General features: G+C 39.2%; 1 protein-coding gene across 1 annotated transcript in view; it reads right to left on the minus strand.

Moving 5' to 3' along the window:
• Positions 1-24,844, minus strand: part of LOC311286454 (dynamin-2-like) — a 74,573-nt gene that overhangs the window by 23,168 nt on the left and 26,561 nt on the right. The window contains exons 7-11 of the mRNA XM_084402686.1: positions 18,094-18,254; positions 12,146-12,288; positions 10,938-11,073; positions 10,464-10,531; positions 8,827-8,968 (exon numbers count right to left, since the gene is read on the minus strand). Coding sequence (XP_084258812.1) covers positions 8,827-8,968; positions 10,464-10,531; positions 10,938-11,073; positions 12,146-12,288; positions 18,094-18,254 — 650 coding nt within the window. The remainder of the gene's footprint in view (positions 1-8,826; positions 8,969-10,463; positions 10,532-10,937; positions 11,074-12,145; positions 12,289-18,093; positions 18,255-24,844) is intronic.

Consider the following 24,844-nt stretch of genomic DNA (forward strand, 5'->3'; position numbering starts at 1 on the left):
CTGTCTTCCTGTATCATTAATATCCCAGTATTCCTGCCATATATTTTGTGCATGTACCTTTATGATAGTCTTGGCTTCAGCTTTACTTAATTTAACCTGAATATCTATCGTTTGAGATTTAAGAGATTGTTTTGCTAAAATATCTACCTTTTCGTTTCCTTTCACACCTACATGCGCAGGAACCCAGACAAATGATACATTCTTACCATTATTATGTAATCTACCCAGTCAACACTTTGATCTCACAGTGATGTCACCATGTGGTCACACCGTCAGCAATCTGAGTTCACAGTGATCTAAAAGTGTAACCTCACAGCGCTCTCACTGTGTGCTCAAACTGTGACCACAATACCCACATAGCAACATTGTGTCGGCCCAGATCCGGCCCACATCTGGCACACGTGGAAAGATGATCTGGCCCACATGCAGCGTGGAATTACGGCACTTGGGTGGGCCACTCCTGTTTGCCAGATCTGGGCCACAAGCAGGCCATAGCAATGCCACATGTCAGCCAAGAGCAAAGAAATAAACCAGAACACACACAGCAAAGAAAGTTAAAGTGAAACAAGATCAGGTGATGATGGTTACCTGTTGATGGTTTTATAATCATCATGAAGTAACCTGTTTCACTGAGATAATTTGAATCTAACAATTGTGTTGTACCAATAATATATTCTCATTACAAACCCTGTGTTACTGCAGCGTGAGTTCCAGCAATATTATAACAATCAATTAGAAGATTTTAACAAACATGAGCACGAAAAATCACTGTTCGATAACAAACACAGACATCAATAATCAACGTATGAATCTCAACAATAGTGACAATCTAAAGTACCTTGCTGCAATGCATGCTGGGTACCATCATTGTAAAAAACTCCCAGCATGCATTGCAACATGAATAAATTATGCAGCTGAATTGTCCTATTATTTTAATTCTAAATATGTGCTTTTATTTTTTGCTGTTGTTTTTTTTGTGACATTTAGTAGCTTTTCAGTGATGTTATGAATTAATCTATCTAAAAAAATATATATATATTGTCACCCTTGTTGAGATTCATGTGCTGGTTTTTGATATCTCTGTGTGTCACGGTGGATTCATTTTTTATGTTTGTTAAAATCTTCTAACTGATTGTTATAATATTGTTGGACCTCATGCTGCAGTAACACAGGGTTTGTGATGAGAATATATTATTGGTACAACACAATTGTTAGATTCAAATTACCTCAGTGAAGCAGTCTATTTCATGATGATTATAAAACCATCAACAGGTAACCATCATCACCTGATCTCGTTTCACTTTAACTTTCTTTGCTGCTGCAAATGTGTTTGACAAACACACTGTCACAGCGGCCAAAAAAGACAAAAGATATAATACGAGTTAAGAGCCCAACTAATGGAAACACTGATCACTGTTATGGTGACTTCAAATGAAACACATTAGAGTTAAACCTCTGTTAATTCTCAATAAAAACTTCTGTAGACGTCTGACAGAAATAAAGTCAGTCTGGTTAGTAATAAGTGAAGCTGGTAATGCTGTTTGTGGAGTTGTTTAATGAAGTTGGAGCCTGACATCAAATGTTTAGACGTCAACCTAATTTTCATTTTCAACTAAAATGTTCAAATCCAATAACATTTATAGCTGGGGTGACCTCATATTGTGGCCATAAAATGAGCACACAGCGAGTGCGCTGTGAGGTTACACTTTTAGCTCACTGTGAACTCACATTGTGGTCATATGGAGAGATCACTGTGAGATCAACGTGTTGACTGGGTAAAGATATTTTGATATATTTCATTTAAGATGTCAAGTCTACATGATTTCCCAGATCCAAAACTTATGAGAGCAGATAAACTATCAGATGCAACTACTACATTGTTTTTATTTCTTTGTTCTATCCATTGTAGACCTAATAGTATTGCTACCAATTCTACTGTATACACTGATAGGTGATCTGTTGTTCTCTTTGTAATATTTTCCTCGCATTGTGGGATGTATACTGCAGCACCTGTGCGACCATTTTCAGGGTTCTTTGAACCATCTGTAAATACAATTATTTTACTTATGAAATGCAACTCCATATAATTCTTAACTATACACCAGACAGGCATGAGCTTCGATTTCCTTTTAATTTCTTCCTGTAATTTCAAATCAATTAATGGCATTATAAATTTCCATGGGGGAATTTCAGAGTATGATACTGTTGGACAATATTGTATATTATGCAAACATGCCTTCCTTGCTTTTGCATCTCCGATCCATCCAAAACTCCTAAAATTTGATTTATTATGTTCCCAACACTCTTGTAATATTGCCTTTGTAGGGTATAACTCATTATGTCCTAGTATGTTCACCCAGTATGCAAGCATAAGTTTAAGTCTTCTAATGCTTAGTGGCATCTCTCCAGTTTCAACCTGTAAAGCCGCTACTGGAGATGATTTAAATGCTCCACTACATATTCTGAGTGCTTGAGCTTGTTCTAGGTCTAATCTCTTTAAGTTTGTTTCCGATGCTGACACCCATAGTCAAATGTTGACCTCATAAGAGCCCAGTATATCCTTCTCAATGAAGACCTCGTTGTTCCCCAATCCAGACCTGACAAGCAACGCAAGACATTATTAATTTTCTTACATTTTAATTTAATTTTATCAATTTGCTGTTTCCATGTCAGTTTTTCATCAAAAAGAATCCCTAGAAATCTAAGTACTCTAACTTGTTCAAGTTCTTGGTCATTTAACTTTATTACAATTTTCTTATGTTTCTTAGCAAAACAAATTACCTGTGATTTTGTTACTGATATATTAAAACCCCACTTATGTGACCACTTTTCCACCGCAATAATTGCTGTTTGCATTTTCTTTTGCATATATTCTACATTTCTTCCCATCATCTGCATATAATGATTTTCCTATATTATGATCGATTTCTTCAAAGATGTTATTAATCATTATATTAAATAATAGTGGACTGCATACACTACCTTGCGGTGTACCATTTTCTACCAGGTGCATACCTGAAAATTCCTTTCCAACCCTTACTTCAATTGTCCTATCAAATAAAAAATCTAATATCCAATTATACATCCTACCCCCTATACCTAATTTATTTTATTTAATGAGGAGTCCCTCTTTCCATAGCATATCTGCTTTTTCAATGTCAAAAAACACAGCTATCACACTCTCTTTATTTGTTTGAGCTTTCCTAATTTCTGATTCAAGACATAAAACAGCATCCATTGTACTTCTTCCCTTTCGGAATCCATTTTGATATTGTGAAAGCAAGTTATCCTTTTCTAAAATGTATGCAAGTCTATCTGTTACCATCCTTTCCATTGTTTTCCCTAACTGTGAGGTTAATGCTATTGGTCTATAGTTTAAGGGATTATCAGTATCTTTTCCAGGTTTTAAAATTGGTACAATAACAGACTGCTTCCATACTGTAGGGATTTTTCCTGTATTCCATACTATATTAAAACGATTTAAAATTACCTCAAGCATTCTATCCTCCATATGAGCCAACATTATATAACAGATATCATCTTTTCCCGGAGATGTTTTCTTTACATTTGAGACAGCTTTCTTTAATTCTAACATATTAAAAGGTAAATCACTATCATTGTCTATAATTATAATTAATTTGTTACATTTATATAGCGCTTTTTCTGAGACCTCAAAGCGCTTTACATATGGAAGGGGGGGATCTCCTCAACCACCACCAATGTGCAGCATCCACTTGGATGATGCGACGGCAGCCATATTGCGCCAGAACGCCCACCACACACCAGCTTACTGGTGGAGAGGAGACAGTGATGAAGCCAATCAGTATATGGGGATGATTAGGAGGCCATGATGGACAGAGGCCAAGGGGCAAATCTGGCCTGGATGCCGGGGTTACACCCCTACTCTTTTTCGAAGGACATCCTGGGATTTTTAATGACCACAGAGAGTCAGGACCTCGGTTTAACATCTCATCCGAAGGACGGTGCTCTTTGACAGTATAGTGTCCCCGTCACTATACTGGGGCATTAGGACCCACACAGACCACAGGGTGAGCACCCCCTGCTGGCCTCACTAACACCTCTTCCAGCAGCAACCTGGTTTTTCTCAGGAGGTCTCCCATCCAGGTACTAACCAGGCTCAGCCCTGCTTAGCTTCAGTGGGCAACCAGTCTTGGGCTACAGGGTGACATGGCTGCTGGCTTAAACATATTTCTTTTGTCCATTATATTACGATTTTCCATCATTGTATTAATTCGTTCCTGCTTAACTGCATTTGATACATTTTCAGAACTTTGGATCTTTACTAACACACAACATCTCTGCCTTTTCCATATCATTAATTGCCATTTTCCCATTTAGATTTAATACTGGTATTTCATAATTCCTTTTTATACCCGTCATTCTTTTAATCATTCTCTAAATTTCTGATATTTGTGTTTCTCTTCCTATTGTACTGCAATAGTTTTTCCAATACTCACGCTTAGCTGTTCTTATATTTTTCCGAACTACCGCTTGTGCTCTTTTGTATTGTATTAATATCTTCAGCGAATGATGTTTTTTCAATTGCCGAAATACTTTATTTCTATTTTTAATTGCTTTTTTACAATTTTCATTCCACCAAGGAACACTTTTTCTCTTTATTCCCTCTGTACTTCTTGGAATTGCTTCCTCTGCTGACTGTTTAATCATTGTCACCAGATTTTCATTGAATTCATCCACCTCAACTATGTGCCTATTAAAAAATGCTTCATTTTTAATTTGATTAATTATTTGAAATTTATCCCAATCCCCATCCATTTCGCTATTTTCCTTGATTCATCTTGATGTGCCTCTACTCCTATTATAATCATTATGGGGTAATGATCACTACCAATAATTGTTTTATTTAAAACATCCCATTTTGTCATACCCGCAATCTCCCTTGATGTTAAGGTCAGGTCTATTACACTTTCCTTATTTTGATGACAGTCATATCTAGTTCCTCTTCCATCATTTATACACACTAGCTTTTTCTCATCAATAAACTCTTCTATACTTATGCCATTTCTATCTGTATAACTACTACCCCACAGTGTACTATGTGCATTAAAATCCCCACACCAAATTATTTTACCCTTTATTTGTCCTCCAATATTATTCAGTTTATCATAGTCAAGCCTTTCACATGGATTATAAAAATTAATAATTGTGATATCATCTTGCCCTACCAAGATATTTACTACTATTGATTCTTGTTTGCTCCCAATGTTAATTATATTATATTGAATTCCATTCTGCAGAAAAATAGCTACACCACCACCATTTCTGTCTTTCCTATCATTTCTTATTTCTTTATATCCATTTATACCATGAGCTGTTTAAATACTTGATTCTGATTGGCTGGAAGGTGTGCAGTAAAACCGTTTAATGCACAGGTAGTTCCAGTCAGTTTGATTACAGTTCAAAATTAATCTGCTACATTGGTAACCATAGTAACACAGATACACTTGCAAGCAGAGTGAGAGACACATATGAAAGGTAGGCTAAATGGATGATTTTTGCATATCGTTTCATTTGTATGGTGAATATGGCAATTTTGAGAAATGGGCCCAGGCACAAGACGAAATAGAAGACTTGGAGAAGACGTTGAATGACAAAAACGGCACAAAGAATTAACAATAAATAAATGACATGATTAGTTCAAATAAAGATTGCCTTGTCACTGTCAGTGTTGCCTGTCATTCATAAATTATTTGAAATAAATCCATTAAAGAATCATTAAGTTAGCTATATGCTTAAGCAACGAGGGGACTGTAGACTTTAAAGAAGAGACGCACACAGGTAACTCGTGCACGCATCTCTCTCTCTCTCTCTCTCTCTCTCTGTTCCTTCTCTTTCAGTTCTCTGTCTCTCTCTTTTAATAATGAATTTAAATAAATGTGATCATTCATTCAAATAAAAGCAATCCGATGGCTCTACTTTATTTAAAGCGGACGGAGTGCTAGAACTGACGAGCCGTAACTTAAGAAAATAACCGTCATTTTTACACGTCTGTTAAAAAATTACACTGTAAACATCAGTTACAGCTTTAACTTGTTTTTAACTTGGCAAATAACTTCGTAGACGCTTCGCGTCGGGTGGTTCTTCGCCTCTACGTCGTGCATTAAAATCCTTTAATGCATGGCTAGCCGTGGATTATCCCTTACATATAACAAAGTCCCATTGTGGTTTCAACCATGTTTCTTGTATACAAATGACATGAGGTTTATTTTGTAAAGTTGATATATATTGTTTGAACTCCTGACCATTGGCAATTAAACTTCTTGCATTTCACTGCAATATCTTTAACGTACTGCAGTATCTCCATCCCATATTTGAGAACTTGTAGTCCCTCCTCCTAACATACTCTCTACTGTTTCCCTTCCCAAACCTTTAATTCCAAGATATTTCTCTGCTGATCTCACTATTATCTTGATTTTCTCAGTTTTCTTATCAGTTTGCGCTGTACAGTTGATCACATCAACCATAAACAGGATGAAATCTTTTTTGCCTACTATCAACGTATCTTCCTTTATCTTGGTACAACCATCACACACATTCTTTATAATATCTTTTATTTCCTTCTCTTTTGGTCTTTCTGACTGAACCGGTACTCTTTTTACTGCTTCTGCATATGAGATTCCTTGAGATGTTTTCACTCTCTGAATTTCTACAGCTTTCTTACTTACTTCACATCCTCGGTATGCTGAACTATGTTCACCTCCGCAATTACAACATTTCAGCTTAGCTCCTTCTTCACATTTCCCATATTCGTGTTCTCCTGCACACCTTCCACATTTTTGCTTGCCTCTACACACGGCTGCAACATGTCCATATTTTTGGCACTTGAAGCATCTTAGCGGTGGAGGAACGTATGTCCTGACTTCATAGCTCATATATCCAATGTATACTCTAGACGGCAACTTTTCACTGTCTATTTTTAGCATCAATGCTTAGCTATCACACTTCTCCCCATTTCTTGTTGTTTTCAGACGTTTTACCTCAACCACGTTGGCTCCAGTTACATTATTCTTAATTTGCTCAGTTGTTACAACTATAGGAACCCCATATATAACCCCGTCTGACAAATTTTTGGTTCTCTACCTTTGTAACGACCACTTTTTGTCCCTCAATTTTATTTAGTTTGGTGGCCTTATTTTGCTGTGCGTTATCGTTACATTCAATTAACAATGCTCCATTTTCCATAATTCTTGCACTTTTAATTTCTCCTATTAGTTTATTTAGTGAAACTGTAAGTTGAATTGGATTCCACTTACCAAATGATGATCCTTCCTGCTCTAGCTTCATTATTACTTTGCAATCTCCATATTGTTTATCGATTTCCACTGTAGCTTTTCCAATTCCTTGATCACTATCCGTACCCTCACCATTTGAAATAATTTTTGTTTTATGCCGTCTACGCTTTCAATTAGTTTTAGTTCCTACTGAACTCCAGTCTTCAAATTTCCCACTACCTACTTATATTTCTCTTACTTCACTATCAAATCCGTCACTTCCTTCTGCCATCTCCTGTCCATTCACAGTCCAGTCGTTGCCAACCGCCCTGCACAAACACAAGCTGAGCTCATCCAACACAGACAAACACTGAACTTTACAGGGATTGGATTTGATTGGTTATGGGATCTGTCAATCAAAGCGGGTTCGGTGACAGGACTGGATTTGATTGGTTGAGGGATCTGTCAATCAAAGCAGGTTCAGTTACAGGACTGGATTTGATTGGTTAAGGGATCTGTCAATCAAAGCAGGTTTGGTTACAGGACTGGATTTGATTGGTTACGGGATCTGCCAGAAACGGTCATGTTTTACCTTCTCAGTGCACTTGAGGATGAGCGTGGCGAGTTCAGACACCACCAGGTCTACACACTTGAGACACGGCTCCTTCAGTTTAACAATCTGCTTTTTCACTATGGCCTCAAAGGCTAGGTCAGGGGTGAACAGCCCCATCTTGGAGGATCATGGGATAGCGCAGGTGTTATTTGGGGGGATAATTAAGGGCACAATATTGGGAAAAAGTGGACGGGTGGATGAAAACACAAGCACATCACTTCATTCATTCCGTACGTCCTCGTTCCTAAGGGTGACACGCGTCTTTTCTGGAACCGCAGCTCTTTAACCTGCTAGTCGCAGTTTGCTAACACTATTTGAGTGTAAACACAACATTTACGGGATCGTTCATGTCAGATTGTGTGGCTGATGTCAAATGTAATTTACGAGCAGTTTTCGTTATTTCTTTATTAAAGTAGTCAATCAGCCTGAAGCAGCATGGCTAGTGATAGATTTTGTATGTTCAGTCATCAGAATCATCTACATTGTGACTTAGATTTAATTAACTGAAAACAGTGTCTGTAAAGGTGTGAACCAAATGGCCCACAGTCATTTGGCCCATACAGACAAATGGCCCATAGAAACTGATGGGTGTGAAACCACATTGCTCAAGGTAGATTGTAGTATAGATCGATCTCCTGTGGGAGGTCCTAACAGTTTTCCTTTGTTTGTGGCCCTTTTGTCTTCATGTATAAAGTTCTGTCTCAGACACAGAACTTCGGGTTAAGATTGTTGAAGGGCGACATGCAAACATCGTATCTGAAGGACTGCTACACTACAACCTTCAATAAATTCTTCTCCCCACAAGAACTCTGGTCAAGCTTACTTATTTTATGTATTGGAGGAATCTAATACATTGGCGAGCCACCCAAACCACTGCTCGGCCAAATACACCAAAATCTAACACTAGCATGTTTTTGCGGAGCGGTTAGCGTGACATGCTCAGGCGTCTCTCTTGTCTACCTTCAGTGTGCACTGCCTGACCGTATTGATGAGCTCCTGGATGACCAGGTCAATGCATTTGAGGCACGGCTCCTTCAGCTTGATCAGCTGCTTTTTCATGATGGCCTCGAAGGCCATGTCAGGGGTGAACAGCCCTTTGGTACTGCAGCCGAACAACATCTGACTGAAAGCTCATTCAACTCGTTTAGATTATATGACTTAGATTTTCTTGCAGTTTTAGAGTAAAATGTGTTTTTGAAAATATAAAAATGTAAAAGTTTTTTTGTGCATTTTTATTAAAGGGTAACTAAACCCTAAACCAACTTTTTTTAGTTAATGATCTGTAAGAATGGGGCCTTATTAGTGCTGTTCATTGATTCGAGTAACTTTTTTGACATTTGGGTATAAAGTGTTTTAATTTTACAATATATGGTGTAAAAACGTCTGAGTGCTGCCACCTTCAGGTTGAACGGTGGCTACTGCAGTTGAATTTTCCTATTGGATGTTGCGGTGGCAAGTGATGTAAGCGGTACAACCCTACGTAAGCAGGTTCCAGCTCACCACGCCCCTGGTACGAGCTAGCGTAGATTTATCAGTACAGTGGGCAGGAGGGTATAGGTGAAGTGTTGCTAGTTGCAACAGAACTGCTGGACTGCATAGCTTTCCAGCACACTTGGAAATTAGACGCCAGTGGTTGCATGCACTTGGCCTGGAAGACCGTGAGTGTGAAACCTGCATTTTACGCGTGATTGCTTCTCCAATGCAATAGAGGTGGAAATGGGCTTCTCCACACAGCTCGCGCGGAACTGCTCCTGCATGGACTCCACCACCGCAGCGGCGTCTTGATGTGAGTGATCATATACAGTATATTTTAATCACAATTTATGGTTAGGCTAAAGTTAATCCTCTGGGGTCGACAAACGCGCCAGCGCATTTTGCTGGATTTTTTCACATAGCGGCAAAATATGAATATGCCTAACCAGAGACCGCGCGCTATTGACATCAACTCAATAAAACTCATCAGATGCATGTACTTTACGTCGTCTTGAGACCCTGTGAGTCACTCTCTATTTTTGAGAGTCTGACAGCAGCTGTCAGTTAATCCGTCACTGTGGGTCTCAGATGCAGCACGCCCCCCTATCTCCGCTGGGGTCTGCCCACTTCTCTAGCATTTTTCAAATATTGCCAGTGGAGTCAGGCTCTGACCAGGGGTTTAGTTACCCTTTAACAATAAACATAAAATTCTGTAACTTTTTTTTATTTGATTTCTTAAAACTTTTTTTCACTTCAGCAATGATCTGCCAAGTGTCCTCTTTAAAAAGATCAAACTTAAGTCTGTGCTCTACAGCGTTCAAGATTTACGAGCCATATACGAGAAATACAGTGTAAATATTATTTAGCAGCATTAAATCCCCTAAAAATACAAAATATTAAAAAAACATTGAATCAAATAGTACATTCATTTCATTGAAAGAAAAAAAAATTCTGTCATTTTTGACCGACACGCGAAGAGCACCAGAGAGTTAAATAGTTCTAATGTTAAAGAGGTTAGAGTTGTGATGAAAGCGGACTAAATGATCCAGCATGTGTGATATAGAAGTTTAATAACTGAGTGAATGATGCTCCTGCAACGAGTGCACGTGTCCGTGTGTTCTTGCCTGACTCCATGAATGTTCTTGATGGCGTAACTGATCTCTCTCCTCAACTCCTTCTCATCAAACTCCATCTAAACACACACACACACACACACACACACACGTTTATCTACTGTGTTATGAGATTAAAAGGAAATGTTTGGTTGAAAATGTAACTTCTACCATTATGTCAGATCTGCACGATTCTGGATGAAGTAAGAATCATGATTTTTTTGGTACAATGAAAAGGTGGTTTGTGTTTCATATCTACACATGACAACGGCTCTCTCTGGATCTGAACACAGATCTGAATCAGTTCACTGTGATTTTGTCAAAGGTTTAACAGACAGAGCCGAATCTCTGTTATTTAGGATCATGTGGATGTTTGAATTGATACCGCCATCTTTTAACGATTAATCGTGCAGCTCTACAAAATATGGAGATGGAGATCCATTAACTCAGCTAGTGAGACTCCAGCGAAACCAAACATAAACGCACCTTAACAAGCTCGAAAGGGAAGCGCTCGTGGAAGATGCGGTTGATTCGTGCTCCGCCGGAGAGTTCAAGCGTGTCCACCTGATCGCCAGAGCCCTCGATCCGCTTTTTGAAGTCCACGCCGAACTGCTGCACCATCCTACACACACACACACACACACACACACACACACACACACACACACACACACACACACACACACACACACACACACACACACACACACACACACACACACACACACACAGAGTAGTTTAATGCATGTGGTCTCTTCTATTCACACTCATTTTTGTCCTTAATTGACAAATGGAAGGAAAAGGTTTGGGTGATATAGAGCTAGGGTTTGGTATCGTTCGAATTTTACCGATTCAGATTCTGCTTATCCGGTCCGATTCTTAGCGATTCCCTAATTTTGATTCCAATAAGTAAAATAAAAAAAATCATTCACATTTATTCTAATTCTCCTTGCAAAACATTTCATTTTGGCTGAAAACTACGAACACTTACACAAACTTTTGCCTATATGGTTTAAAAAAACCATAGCAAAAACAACTATATACATGTCAAGCATTACTAAAGACAAGTAAACACTCAGGAATTAAAAAAGAACAAATAAATCAGCAATCACACAAATAAATGCAACTGAACAAAGACACGCTTGAAATAAACAGTGTTGTAAGATTGTCAGGTATTCAGGTACAGAAACTAATCAAATGTAAAAAAAAAAAATAACACTGCATTTTATAAATAAAATATACATTAAAAATATAGTTACAAGATGCATTCAGTTATGAAGAGTGAGTGAATTTTCTCTTAATGTTTTGTATTTAATGCTATAATAGAGACGGCAGGAATATTAGACCGCTGTCACTTTAAGAGCTGCACAGATCCAATATACTGATACACACACGTCTTCTTCCTCAACTGTTTATGTTCACTTAAGATGTTTACGGGGATATTTTGACATATTTTTGTGTGTATTTGTGTGTTCAAGTGCAAATTCAGTTTCGCGCACCACTATTGAGTGTGAAAAACGGCTTTCTGTGTGCACACTTTAGAAAACAGTGCATGAGTCTTCTTGCACTTGAATGGTTTAAAATCACATTAAAATGCACACAAAGGAATCAATAAGAGGACTTGAACTGCATCACAGTATGTAATATGCTAATCTCAATAAAACTGTAGAAAGGTTAGTGTGTTGGTGTCTCACTGCAGCAGTGCTTTGGTTTTGCGCGCAGGATCGTCCGGTTTGAAGTTCTTGTACTCGTCCACCTCCTTCTCCAGAGACAGCAGCTGACTCTGCAGTTTACTGCGCAGCGCCGGCAGGGTGTCCCGGATGTGGTTCGTCAGTTGCTGGAAAGAGTTGGAATTAAAGGGGTGGTTGATTATGATTTCACTTTTCTAACTTTAGTTAGTGTGTGATGTTGCTGTTTGAGCATAAACAACATCTGCAAAGTTACAGCGCTCAAAATTTAAAGCAAAGGGAGATATTAGCTTTTAAAGGGGTGGTTGATTGCTATTTCACTTTTTTCATTTTAAATAGTGTGTAATGTTGCTGTTGCAGGGTTCCTGCAGGTTTCAGTTAGTCAAATTTAAGACCTTTTTAAGACACTTTAAGACCATAAAGATTGAAATTTAAGACCTACGACGCATTGCCAAAAAATATTCAAATCAAAGAATTCATTTTATTTCAATGAATTCAGTAATTGAAAAAGCATTAACTTAATTTACAGATAAAGCAATCACATTAGTAACCTTCCAGACCCAACAACGCGTGTCAGAGAAAAGAACAGAATCAGATATCTTTTTTTTTTATAGAAAACTGTACTTTGCATATTATAGGCCTACTGTAAAAAACACATAATTAGTTGATTTTAGTTAATCATAGTTGATCATAACTAGAGATGAAATGGCATGAACATTTCATTTAATTATTATAGTGCCAAAAATTACCAGTTATCACAGAATCCTGTTCAAAAAGTACTAATACTACACAATGAAATCAATTCACCAAGTTTTATGTCGAAAAACAGCAAATAACAAATAAAATTGGCATCAATACACACTAACATAAACATTAAAATAATAAGATTAAAAATGATAGCCAGATTTTAAAAGTGTCTAACATGTACAAGTTCAAATAAAGTTGACAAAAAAGGTTTTTATAAAAATATAAACCTCACATATTTCAGACTTTAATTTATCTTTTTTGACTCATTCTTTTTATAAAAAATGATTTAGTGACATTTACAATACAGTTTAGCTTATCTTTTGAACGTCACTTTTGAACGCTTAGAGTGGAGAGAGGAACATGCTTTTGCTCCACTCCAGGCTTTGACCACATCCCCCTGAGCAGGGTGAATAGCCTACACCTCGTCTTTCCCATTCAAACTAAAATTAAGACATTTATTACACTATTTGAGAAATGCAAGCATATTTACAGCATTAAAATTATGATCAGTGAATTTAAGATAGAAGGACAGGGGGAACCCTGATATTGACGGAAATCCGTCTTATACTCTCGTAGCGACTGAGAACTTTAATCCCTGTATATATTATGAAGCGTATTACTGAATATAAAATTACATACATTATGATATAGTAAATATATGTCTCACATTTTTAAATATATGAAAATTCTTTATGTATTATTCAATATATTGTAATATTAACACAATATATTATTCTGTATATTTTCAAATATACTGTTAAACCATGCAATGTATTGATCATTCATATATAGGGAAATATATTTTCTTTTCATAAGGGGACCCGACAGTAAAATGTGATTTTCAAAAAATCAAAATCATGATTTTTTAAAACATGTAATATCACTCACTTCATTCATGTTTTTAGTCTAACCATTTTTTTATTATTTGCCTTAATTTCATTATTAGACCCTACTAGCAACGTTAGGTCAAATTCACTGTAAAGATGTACAATTCTTAGTTTCATTCATGGTGGTAACATGAAAAATGCGCCATAATCTAGTCACTAGTGGAATATTGCTGCAATCTCCGGGACAAACTAACACTTAATAACATGAAATTTTAACAAAAGCCACTAGATTTCAAACATAGCCTACAATCAGACATAATTTCAATTTATTTATTTATTTTGTTTAGCTATAGTAAGTGTGAGCTTAGTCATCAAGTGCCATGCCCAAATGAATGGAACTTTTTTTTTAATGTAAGCAAACGTCAAGAATAATTTGTAACCTTTGTCCAATTTCGATCTTGTCACAGCTCCCTGAAAACTACCAACAAAACGGACAACATCTGCTATTCTTACGTTTGTAAGATATATTAATGATAGAGAAAACAAGCTGTTCACAGTCCATTTTGAGAATGAATGGCGATCGTAGCGGGCGGCTGCGCGACCGGAAGTATCGCTACCCTACTTCCGGTCTCGGTCGCCATTTTGTGAAATAGGCCTATAGTAAAATTCGGTTCGATTTTCCCGTGGCGTCTGTCGTTGCTATGCAACTCCACAATGACATAAGTTTCAGTGGCTAATGGATTTCCACCGCCGAAAAACGCTTGCTGTAGCTCTGTTACAAGATTTATTTACGGAGAAGAGAAAAACACCCGTAGTGTTTGGGTGCACCCGCATCCTTCATGTCTTCATGTTGCTGCGCCTGGAAAAAAACGAGTGCGTCACTTCAATTATAAGCGCGCCTACATTTGAATGAACTTGAGCGCGAAAAAGACACGATATGTGAAGTGAACTGCCTCTTGGCGAGCGACTTCGATACTTTTTTGCTACTTTGTAATAACTTTCTGCGGCCAGCGCTTCTGGAAATGATCGAGGGTAAAATCTTTTTTAAGACCTGACTAAATGAAATTTAAGACCGCGGATGAAAATCTGGCTGTTTTTAAGACGTTTTAAGGCCTTAAAGGGGCATTCCACCCATTTGAACATTGTTTTTTATTTAAAGTGGGTCATATATGTAGTCGAAATGTAAAATAAATTTTGAATTTGGTGCCTTCGTGACCGAGGAAAGACAAAAAATTACTTCAGGACGCATTTGTATGAAAGACAACAACTCCCACAATGCACCACATTGCACAGCTCCGGAAGCCACTCCCACTAATCCAGAAAGCGCATATCTGCCTATAAGAGAAATCACTCTTCCGTCTACAAGGCTAGCTACCACCAGAGCTTGAAATTAATTTCATTCACACAAAATGTTCGCTAACTAGTTAGTTAGCGAACTCATTACTCCTCGTTTGTATTTCTTTCGAAAAGGTGAATTATTGCATGGTACCTGGATGTTGTTCAGTCAGAACATATGCGGTGCGAAACTAGGATAGTTCTCAACACAAACGTCCGTGTCCTCGTCTGATTCAGAGATTTCGTCCAGGAGAAATTGTCATCGTTGAAATTCTTTGCCGCAGACGGACTCTACCTCTGTGTTCGTAGTTGCATCTTACAGTCTATGAGTTGCATAGTGAGATCACCGGCGCCACCAGTCCGCCCTAACCCGAGCCAGTCCGGGCTCCTCGTCCGCGGCAGGCAGGTCTTCTGCCTCGGCTGCTCTTCGCTATAATGCGGCTTGTAAAGGTAGCCACAAACACCTGATTCAAGCATCAGACTTCAGAAATCCTCTTCTTCTATATCATATTGAGCACTCTCCTCCGCTATTGTCATAACTTTACATCTGTCTCCACAGCGCCTGTTAGCTTAGCTTCAAACAAGATGGAGGATATTGCTTTCAGTTTCAGAGAGTAAAGTCCCACCCACTGATCTGTAATAGGTCTGTAGCGTGAGCGGGTCCCGCCCCCTGGGAAAGATGAGGAACTAGTGCTTGTAGTCTCAACAGAAATCCCCCCCTCTTACACTTCCTCCTACAATGACGCAAAATGACGATTTTTGCATCATTGTAGGAGGAAGTGTAAAAGGTAAATAACGGATTTCTCCCGTCTCAGGGGAAAATGAGAGAGTGTTGCACGACCATTCAATAGTATGACTGGGTTTCTAACAATGCAAAGCTTAATGCAAATGGGTGGAGTGTCCCTTTAAATTTAAAGTTCAGAATTTAAGACATTTTAAGACTTTTAAGACCCCACGGGAACCCGGTGTTGGTGCATGAACAGTATCTGCAAAGTTGCTGCGCTGAAAGTTCAACGTAAACAGAGATATTGTCTTTTAAAAATCAGGAAGTTTAATGCCTACAAAAACGACTCAAATGGGACTACAACCAGATACTTCCCGGGTTTCATATGTAACTATCCCATACATTTACATCAGCCCTCCCTCCAGAACATGCAGAGAGGGTCAAGGCCATGTTCTGCGGCTTTGTCGAAGATGTAGAGTTAGTGGAGAGTTGTAGTCATGCCGTCGAGAGTGTGTTATTTTCACTCAGCTGTCAAGCTCTTCTGTGTTCGGGCTTCCTACGGACGCTGTAGTTCGTCAACAATGGTTAAAATTTATGTTTGCTTATGTTCCTGACAATTACAATCGTAGTTTAGCTCTCTGTGCTGCGCATTTTACGGAAGACAGCTTCCAGAATCTACACAAGTTCAACGCCGGATTCAACAAGAGACGATTAACATGAAGCAGTTCCAGCTTTAAAACCAGAGGCAGCAGTTGTTGGGCCACAACCTGCAAGTAAGATTTAATCATTTTAAATATATTTGCATGTATAATTTCAGACGTAATGTTTTAGTTTTATCAAGGACGTAAGTTAAACAAATGCCAGCGCTGGCTTTAGCCACTTAGTTAGCTATGCTATTTCGTGTCTATGACAAACGCGTACAAACATTTTGGACCCGAATTTGTATTTATGTACTAATTTTGTAAACGTATTTGCCATGTATAATTTACGACGTAATTTTTTTATTTGATCAAGAACGTAAACAAATGCCAACGCTGTTTGGTTATAGTAGCTCCTACTAGCTCGTTAGTTTGATGCTATTTTGTGTGTATAAGACAAACGTGTACAAACTTCAAAAAATGATATAGCAACAGCAAACTTCAGCTGCTGTTATCACATGTACACCTGAAGAAAACGACAAACTGAGTAAACTACGTTTTGTGAGATAAACGGTTGTTCATTCTATCAATAAAAAAAATCTCTTTAAAAAAAAGGTATTACTCAGTCATGTATTCAGTTATATTAAATGTCTAATCAGGGGAAACCGTATCTCAAAAGCTAACAAACAGCAGTAGCATTTTCAAGTAACAGCGTATCGAAATTCTTTGAGAGAATAAAAAAAAAAAAAAAAAAAGTACCATTCAGAAATGTTAGTAAGAGCCGTGTTTGCGGAGGTTCTGCTTGACTCTCTTCATCACCGCTCTCTGGGTCTGATTCTGGCTCAAACTGGCAATATTGACACCATTATTTACCTCTGACCGGAGCAATGCAACTGTCGCCCGTAAAGGTAATGGGCGTGAAGATTCCGGACGCAGTTTAGCCAATTACAACACAGCGGCCCAACTAACCAATCTGAGTCCATTGCCTGTTTCTGAGGGAGTGGTTTCATAGACTCAGGAAGTCAACGACAGAGGAGGAAGCGGCTTACAATAAAGGTGAAATTTATGAAAAATAAGGCATTTTTAACGAAACACGAAGACATGTTATATTGCACCGCATAAACCAATCAAGCAAAGAAAAAAGGCAGTAAACCACCCCTTTAAAGAAATTGCTTTTTAAGGACTACAACAAGCTCTTCACGGGTTAGTGACATCACTAACCCTAAAGTTTACACGATTTATAGATTATCAAGACAAAAACATGCTAATCAATGACTAGAAGATATCCACATATAAGCTAAATAAATTCATCAACTAACCATTCAGAAATGTTGTCTACATGCTGTCACTTCTTGAGTCTCTCCATCTCTGTCTGACTCCGGGTTTGAGCATAAAAGACTAAAAGTTTTAGAAATTTTCAATGCATGTGTGAGGTAATCGGAGCTGCTAACACACACACACACACACACACAAACACACTTGCATTTAAAGGGACACACACAAAATGGTGCATTTTCCTCACCCTCAATAAGTGACAATTTTAACATGCTATATAAAAATATCTGTGGGGTATTTTGAGCTAAAACTTCGCACACACACTCTGGGGACATCAGAGACTTATTTTACATCTTGTGAAAAGGGCATTATACCACCCCTTTAAACGTGTCCTGCGGGTGTTTGTACCTGGTTGAGTGTTTTCTGCAGGTACGGTGTGCCCATGCGCTCCGCTATGTGTCTGTATGCCGGGTGGGACAGGAAGAACTTTCTCTCGGCAGCCAGAGCCGCCCGGATGTCCTTTCTGTCGTCGATGTCCTTCTGACTGCGGTTCACCATACCAATATAACCTATAAACACACACACACCCGCATCACTGATAACAGAACATGCATGTGTGCATCACTAGCCATGTGTCAATCCAAAAGTTGAATTTAAAACTGGAATATTGTATAAAACATTTGCAAATAGAGCAGTGTTTCCATCCCATGTGCTCAAGAGAACAAAATCATCACTTCCTGGTGCACAATATCAGTAATAAAACTGTAAGTTTCTGCAATCATTCTCTATTTTTGTCTCGAGCGTCAGACGAAACACAGTGTTAGTGAGGTAATCTATCAGGGCTAGTTCACCAAGGTTTTCAGCCAGTAAACAGGATGGTGTATCGGTCAGGATACAGGAATAAAAAACGAGGAGATGTAATTTCTTCTATTAACTGTATTGAGATCCAGCAGTACTCATCAGAACATTCCAATATCCAATATTGTCATAGTCTGATAAAGAAACAAATAAATCACCATTAGGTACTTAAATTACTATGCAACGTAAATAATAAATCCACACAAATAATACAAATCAGGATCATCAAACATAAATATATCTGTAGGAGCCATTTTTTGGGATAGTAACGTTTTTGTCCACTGGGTGGTGCTGTGTATAAGTAGATCCCCTGAGCAACAGGTGTGTGCGTTGGTGATTAGGAAGCACACAGTTTTTGACCGCACGACAGAGTAGCTTGTGAGGTGGATTTTAGTTGTATGCGGTCCATAAGGTATGGCTTTGGGCGTACATGTGAACAAGGAAAGGCCACAGGACGTTTACGATCATGTTTAATGGAGCACAAGTAATAAAGAGACATTTTTTATGCATCTACATCCGTCTGCATGGACTCTGTTTGTACGCGTTCTAAACTTGCATACTCCTATCATCAACGGCAATGGCACAGGAGAGCTACAAAGTCAAAAACTTTGCTTCACTGGATAAAGGAGATCATCTGGACTGGAGTAAAAGTCAACACGCTTGTTTCAATGGACCGAGGGAGGCTGTTTGGATAAAGTCTCTCTGTTTCTGCACGTGAGGATCGTCTCGTCAACACGTCTGGCTGGATTGTACTCGGTGGATTCGTTTGGATTAGTTTTCCCTCTCTCGTTGGTGTCAGCATTGGATTGCCGCGCGCTCATCTGGCCGTTTAAAGGGCCGATCGTTCGACTGGATTGTAGGTACGTTGTTGCAGCATTAACATGGCCATGTGATATTGTGTGCACACATTTGCGTAATTCCAATGCATTGGTTGCCAAAGACAGACGAACATTGTTTGTGTGTTTGAATTGTATGTTTGTTCACAACTGTTTGCAAAATGGAAAATGAAATGTCTAAGAATGCTAAAGGGTTTAATGAGTCAAATCAAAACCTGTCTAATGTTGAAAACGAGTTTGAAAGAGGGAAAAGACCTGTTAAATTAACAGCTAAGGCTTTAATGGAAAAACTTGACACTTTGCAAAATTTAAGAAAAGCTAAGTTAAACAAGGCTCAGAAACTAATAGAGTCAATTAACAGGTTAATCTATGAAAACAAAGAGTATGAACCTGAGGTACGCTTGCCTTATGAAGATTTTGCGAGGTTATGTTCAGAGGCTAAAGAAGCTCACGAGTCATTGTTGGTTATTTTACCTGTGGATGAAGCTGAAAAACATGAAATATGGTTTAAAGCCAAAATGATACCAAATAACGAGTTAATTGACCGGGTGAACAAATGGTTATCAGACATAGCAAAAGGTCAGAAAAGCTCTGAAATGGGTGAAGTATGTAGTGATGTTGGTCCTGGAGACAGCGTCTCGAACGTGTCCTATGCTACCTCCAAACGTAGTAAACACAGCTCACACCGCAGTTCATCTATAGCATCTTCATGCATTCAAGCGGAGGCAGAAAAGGCTGCACTTATGGCACAAGCTGTTGCATTGAAGGCCAAGCATGCAATTGAAGCTCAGGAGGAGGACTTGAGAAAGAAAAAGGAACAATTGGAGTTGGATGCTCAAATAGCAGCTTCAAATGCAAAGATCGCTGTGTTGCAAAGGTCTGATAATCCAAGCAAATGTTCACGCAATTCAAGATCAAAATCAATTGGGATTAATAAAACTGATAACCTTAAGTTTGATTCTTCTCGGCCAAAGTGTTTGAATCCCGATGCAAACGAATATGTATCAGTTAATTCAAAGCCATCGAATACAGCTGGAGCAGCTGATCTCTCTGTATCGCGAGTCATAACAGAGAATCAAAGGAAAGGATGGAGAAATCAACAAATATTCCATACAGCTCAACAATCTGATTTCCAATATTCTGCTCAAGTGCAACAAAGCAATATGGGAGTCGATCAAATGTCACATGCTCTTCCTCGTTATAGTGATCCACTGTTTGAAGTCTTAAAAAGACAAGAGGAATTAACATCTTATCTCATTCAACAACAAGGAAATCCTCGTATCTTACCAAAAAGAGAGATCCCAGTATTTGATGGTGACCCATTGCAGTATATTGCATTTATCAGAGCGTTTGAACATGGCATTGAAGAGAAAACTAATAATGAAAAGGATCGTCTGTATTTTCTCGAGCAGTTTACAAGAGGACAGCCTAAAGATCTGGTCCGCAGTTGCCAGCATATGGCCCCAGACAGAGGCTATGCATTAGCCAAAAGATTACTACAAGAACATTTTGGCAATGAGTTCAAGGTATCTACTGCCTATCTGGAGAAAGCCTTGGGCTGGCCCGCTTTAAGGGCAGAGGATGTGCAGGGATTACAGGCTTATGCTTTGTTCTTGCGTACATGTTGCAATACCATCGATGAACTTTCATACATGCAAGAACTTAACATGCCTAGCAACATGAAGATCATTGTTACAAAGTTACCTTACAGGCTGAGAGAGCAATGGAGGGCTCAGGCTTGTGAGATTATGGAGTCCAGTCAAGGCAGAGCAAAGTTCTCACACATTGTTGAGTTTATCGAAAAACAGGTCAGGGTGGCATCTGATCCTGTGTTTGGAGATATCCAGGACAAACAGGGCACGGGTAAATTCAAATCCCAAGTACGCAAGACATTTAAAGGGAATAGTTTTGCCACTGATGTTGCTGTTTCAATTCCAAATAAGAAGACTGACATTGGGTCAGTACAGCAAGGATACTCCCCTGTATCTAAGTTTAATGGAAACTGTTTGTTCTGTGCAAACCAACATCCACTGGAAAGATGTTATACTTTGAAGAAGAAGACTCAACGAGACAAGATTGAGTTCCTGAAGGCCAAGGGAATTTGTTTTGGCTGTCTAAAGACAGGACATATGAGTAAGGAGTGTGACAATCGTTTGATATGTGAGGTTTGTGGAGAAGTGCATCCAACTATCCTGCACATCTATCGCAAGGAGGTATCTGGGAAAGAGTTGGAGAAAGGGCGTAAATTAGTGTCTGCTCAAACTTGCGGTCATACAGGGGCCGGTAATGAGAGGAGTTTAATGCCAATCATACCCGTTCAGGTAAAGGCTATAAAAGGTAACAACGTGATGCAGACCTATGCCTTTCTGGACCCGGGAAGCTCAGCTACCTTTTGTTCAGAACATCTACTGAAAGAGCTGAAGCTGAGCGGAAAGAGGGTCAACATTCTTCTTCGTACCATGGGTCAGGAAAAATCGGTCTCCTGCAATGTTATCGACGGACTGGAAATCAGTGGAATAGATACCAACCGTTTCTTCCCACTTCCTGCTGTATATACACAGCAGAAGATGCCTGTCGACTCTGAAAACATCATTACTCAGGAGGAGTTATCCAAATGGTCATACATGGACAAGGTTAAGATACCACACATTCAAGCAGGCGTTGATTTACTGATTGGAACTAATGCAGCTAATGTGATTGAGCCATATGAAATAATAAACAGTCATGGTAATGGGCCATTTGCCATTAAAACCCTACTGGGATGGGTTGTTAATGGGACCCTGGAGGGAAACAGTGACCACAAGAATGAAGCTGGGCATTCTGCGGTTACTGTTAACAGAATTTCCGTGGTTAAATTGGAAGAGATGCTCAACAATCAGTTTAATTATGATTTCAGTGAAGGGACTGCTGATAAGGAAGAAATGTCAAGAGAAGATCTTCGGTTTGTGGACATAATGACCCGCAGTGTCATGCTCCAGGATGGACATTATAGCCTACAGTTGCCATTCAAGACTGGTAATGTCATGTTACCTGATAACTTCTGTGTCGCTAGGCAACGATTAAATGGTCTGAAAAGGAAACTGGAAAGAAACAAAGGGTTTCATGAACAGTACTCTCATTTTCTTGCTGATGTTGCGCTTAAAGGTTATGCAGAGAAGGTACCAGCTCACCAATTAGATCGTGTGGATGGCAAGGTTTGGTACATTCCTCATCACGGGGTGTTTCATCCCAAGAAGGGATCACTGAGAGTTGTGTTCGACTGCGGAGCAACTTATAAAGGAGCATCACTTAATAGTCAATTGTTGCAAGGCCCTAACCTTACCAATTCTTTAGTAGGTGTGCTGATGAGATTCAGGCAAGAGCCAGTAGCCTTCATGGCTGACATTGAAGCAATGTTCTATCAAGTTAAAGTGGCTGAAGGAGAGGTAGATTTTCTTCGGTTCTTGTGGTGGCCGGATGGAAACTTGGCAAGAGAACCCATCGTATTTAGGATGACAGTTCATCTTTTTGGAGCTGTGTCTTCTCCAAGCTGTGCTTGTTATGCCTTGAGACAGACCGCAAAGGACAATCAAGCAGACTTTCCAGCTGAAGTAATTGACACCATTAACAATAACTTTTACGTAGACGACTGTCTGAAGAGCGTCTCTTCTGAGGAAGTGGCCATTTCTATGGTTGCTAATCTTACTGTTCTTTGTCAAAAAGGAGGTTTCTGTTTAACAAAATGGATCAGCAACAGTCGCAAAGTGTTGCAGTCAGTTTCTGAGGAACACCGAGCTAAGGATATACAGCAACTAGATCTGGATCGGGACAAATTGCCTGTTGAGAGAGCTTTAGGTCTTCAGTGGAGTGTGGAAACTGACTCCTTTCAGTTCAAGACTTCCTTGAAAAGTCAACCATGCACTAGGAGAGGCATTTTATCGGTGGTAAGCTCTGTCTTTGATCCCTTGGGTTTTCTGGCACCACTTATTCTGCCTGCTAAGGTACTTTTGCAGGAGTTGTGCAGACTGAAGTTGGGTTGGGATGAAGCTATACCATCGATCCACCAGAAGAAATGGAACCATTGGATTTTCGAATTGGACAGAATGGCAGGATTCCAGGTAAACCGATGTTTTAAACCTATGGAATTTGAATTGCCCTCCTATGTTTGTTTACATCACTTCGCCGATGCTTGCGAAGATGGATACGGCACAGTTTCCTATATTAAGATGCAGAATAGTGCAAACGAGGTACATGTGGCTTTCTTGCTGGGCAAAGCCAGAGTTACACCACTAAAACCGGTGACCATACCTCGTTTGGAGCTTACAGCGGCTGTCCTGGCTGTCAAAGTTGACGTCATGCTAAAGAGGGAGCTGCAACTTTCATTGGAAGATTCGGTCTTCTGGACTGACAGCATGACTGTCCTTAATTACATCAAGAATGAAGACAAAAGGTTTCATACATTCGTTGGTAATAGGGTGTCGTACATAAGAGACAGAACACAACCTCAACAGTGGAGATACGTGCCCACTAAAGAAAATCCAGCAGATGATGCATCTCGTGGTTTGAAAGCAAAAGATTTCCTGACTAATAAGCGATGGATTGATGGTCCCAGTTTTCTCTTGAAGCCGAGCGAGACACACTTTCCAACAAGTGATCTGATATCAACTGATGACCCAGAGATTAAAAGGTTGAAAGTCAATGCTGTGGTTGTACAGAATGGACAGAATGCCACAAGTCAACTTATTCATTTCTTTTCAGAATGGAAACGTCTGAAAGTTGCAGTCGCTTGGTATTTGAAATTGCATAAACTTCTGATGGAGCTGAGACGTAAGCGAAATGAGTTATCTTTGGGGCAGATTGACACTGTCGCGGTGGATGTAAAGTTACAGGAATTTAAAGCATCTCTGGGCAGACAAAGTTTGACACTGGAGGATCTTTCTATGGCTGAGCATGGCATAATTCGTTTCAGTCAACAGGAACAGTTCCAAGAGGAAATTGCTGAACTCAAGGGTAGAAACGTTGGTGTTAAAAGAAACAGTAATGTGTATAGTCTGGATCCTGTATTGTGTGATGGACTGTTGCTAGTGGGAGGAAGACTTGGTAAGTCAGCTATGCCGATCGAAATGAAACATCCCATCTTGCTATCTAAAGATCAGCATGTGTCTCATCTCATACTTCGAGATATTCATGAAGAGTTGGGGCATAGTGGCAGAAATCAGATGCTTTCCAAGCTCCGGTTCAAGTATTGGATTACAAACGCCAACTCTGTTGCAAGAAAGATCATTTCCAAGTGTGTCGTCTGTAGACGTTATAAAAGGAAGTTGGGTGAACAGAAGATGGCAGACCTTCCAGTGGAAAGGATCACCCCTGACCTGCCACCTTTTACTAACGTTGGAGTGGATTTTTTCGGGCCTATTGAAGTAAAAAGGGGACGAAGTAAAGTGAAGCGCTATGGAGTGATTTTTACTTGTATGGCAAGTAGAGCT

Source organism: Rutilus rutilus (genome assembly GCF_951802725.1).
Source record: "Rutilus rutilus genome assembly, chromosome: 2".
Taxonomy (NCBI): Eukaryota; Metazoa; Chordata; class Actinopteri; order Cypriniformes; family Leuciscidae; genus Rutilus; species Rutilus rutilus.